Raw genomic sequence first — 2712 nt, 5'->3', positions numbered from 1 at the left:
TTATGGAGCTGAAATAGGTTGCATTTAACCGCCCCCCCCCCCGAAATGTTTTCAAACATAGTTATTTTCTGAGTAAATATTTTCCAAAAGAAAAATTCTACAAAGAATATAAAACCTTCCCCGGAGTGCTTATAAAGGGCAGGATAAAAATAGCTATGAGTGAAAAAAGAAATAATGTTTTAAGAACCAAAAAAACAACAATAAAATCAAATGCAAGTGGTTCTACCCTACCTGCCTGTTTTTCACCCTTCTTCCACACATGCAAACACACCCACACACAACACAGTAGATTTCAACTACAAGTTTTAAGAGCAATTACAAAAAAGCAAAAAAGAAAATCAGTCAATCCTTGTTTTACAGAAAGTGGGCCACAGAAATCAAAAAACAATGCTTCTAGACCCATGAAAGGCATAATTCACATTTCATTTCCTGAACATATCTGTTCAAGCTACCACGACAAAATGAAGATGCTATGAGGTAAATCATACTCCGATCCTCATTTTCATTACATTAAGATTTTACAAAAAAAAAATTACAAAGCTATTCCAATCCACTACTTATATGGGGAAAATAAAGCATGGGTGTCAGTGAGGAACAAAATATTAGAAACACTCCTTAAAACTCACCTTAAAAAACCTTTTGAGTGGATATAAAAGTTGATCATATTTTTAGGCAATTTATCTTAAGCATACTACAGAAGCAACGGCATTTTAAAGTATCCAGAAATCAAAATTACCAAAATTATATTTAAAAGAATATATTCTGTACACAGAGTTAGTAAAGGTGTCTAAAAGCAGAGCTTGTGGGGGTTTTTTTCTTCTTCAGAGATGGATCATCCCCATCATCATCACCCTCGTTTGGCATCACCTATGGCCCCCCAAACATCAAAGACAAATTCATCCGGGAACGCAAAGTCTCCAAAGGTTTCGTCAAGGGCCACAGCAAATTCATCTGGATTAACTTTGTCCTTTCCAGCTTCAAACATTGTGGTAGCTGTCAAAAATAATTTTTTAAAATTAATGATAAATGAGATAGCATCAGAGGACTGAGAAAAATGGCACCAGGAAAATGACTTTCTAAAAGTAACATGCATATATATCACATATGTCTAGTGCAAGTTAAAACAATAAGATACCCCCTCTCATATATCAAAGTAGCAAAGATATTTTTCAACAATCTGTCCACTGAACCCNAGGGACTGGCACATGTCCCATCACATGGGAAGTGTTTGGAGTGTGGGGGTTCAGGGAGACCGGCACCCTGAGGGAACACTGGGGCACAGCATGCACAGCTGATCTGCCCTGCAATCAGCACAGGACCGCTCAGTGGAGACTGGTCAGGAGTATAGAACTGCAGGGGATATGGATTGCTGAAAAGACTCAGGCCCAGACCAGAGTTTCCACACAAATCAGGTGTACCAGACTTCCTGAGACCAGAAAGTCCTTACAAGGTCAATGATTAAAACCTAAGCTGCATCAACCACATTGTATATCGACAAAATAAAATTTTTTTTAAAAAAAACCTGAGCTGCACAAAAAGCCTTCCCCAGAGAATCAGCAGCAAAGCAAAAATTTAGCTCAACCACAAGGCTCAAATGCCAGTCCCCATGGGAAGTTCCCACATTTTAGAAGGAAGCAAAAGATAACAAATTACTTCCAGTGCAGAGTTTAAGTGGTGGGAATAGCGAATAATCCAACAAAGAACTGAAAGAAAACACAAAAAAAACCCACAAATCAGAAACAAAGTTCTGACATTAACCGGTAAAGGTCTAACACCAGCAAAGAACACCTATAAAACCTAGAAGGACCGGAAGCCCCCCAGACTCCACATAGCTGGGGTGGAGGGAGCCGAGGGCCTCAGCCATGCCCCCCTGAAGTCCACATCCAGCCCAGCCCCAACTGAGCTGCAGCCAGAAGCCCCCAGGCTCCCCTGCCAAAATGAGGGGGGTGCCACAGGCTTCAACCCCCTCTCTCCTTCCTCCTCCTCCCACTCAATCCTTCTCCCTTTTCCTCTCTCCCCCTCCTCTCCAACTGCTCCACAACATCACAGAATGTAAAAATAATAATAATAATTTTTCTTTAAAGTATATATATTATGATTAATGGGAATCGGGTTTGTCACTGTGAGGGAAAGATTAATAGAGGAAGGGAGAAAACAGCATGAACTCTGTGGAACTGTAGATATCAGTGGATATATATACATTTCAATGAGAGATTCTAAAAATATAGATATAAATGCATACACACACAGACACACTCTTTACTACTGGAAGCATGACATCCCAGTAACAACAAGCACAGAAAACACCCTGATCTTGGTTCTTAAATATCATTCTCCACTAAAAAAATTATGAGTTCCTCAGAGAAANCCCTGATCTTGGTTCTTAAATATCATTCTCCACTAAAAAAATTATGAGTTCCTCAGAGAAATGGCTGACTCCAAGCAATATGAACCAAGAACATCTTGTGTGAAGAAAGAAAGAAAATGTCAAAAAATGATGGGAACATGTGAAAAGGACACAGAAGTCAGAGCGCAAGACTCCCACTGACCAAATCAGGGATAAATTGAACATTAAAGTAAGTAGTGATGGTAAGAGATTACAACTCCATTGAATAAAACAGGAAACCATGAATCCATAATAAAATAGATGCTGGCTGGAAGGAAGGAAGGAAGGAAGGAAGGAAGGAAGGAAGGAAGGAAGCTGCTGTACGG

At 39.6% G+C, this 2712-nt stretch overlaps 1 protein-coding gene across 1 annotated transcript in view; it reads right to left on the bottom strand.

Moving 5' to 3' along the window:
- Window positions 1–394: 394 nt before the first annotated feature.
- The window catches only part of GIPC2 (GIPC PDZ domain containing family, member 2), an 85625-nt gene continuing 83307 nt past the window's right edge, over window positions 395–2712 (bottom strand). Inside the window, exon 6 of the mRNA XM_008568382.1 lies at window positions 395–993. Coding sequence (XP_008566604.1) covers window positions 848–993 — 146 coding nt within the window. The 3' untranslated portion in view covers window positions 395–847. The remainder of the gene's footprint in view (window positions 994–2712) is intronic.

This window comes from Galeopterus variegatus, unplaced genomic scaffold, assembly GCF_000696425.1.
Source record: "Galeopterus variegatus unplaced genomic scaffold, G_variegatus-3.0.2 Scaffold404, whole genome shotgun sequence".
Taxonomy (NCBI): Eukaryota; Metazoa; Chordata; class Mammalia; order Dermoptera; family Cynocephalidae; genus Galeopterus; species Galeopterus variegatus.
The sequence above is the reverse complement of the archived record's forward strand: the minus strand, read 5'-3'. Positions and strand labels throughout refer to the sequence as shown.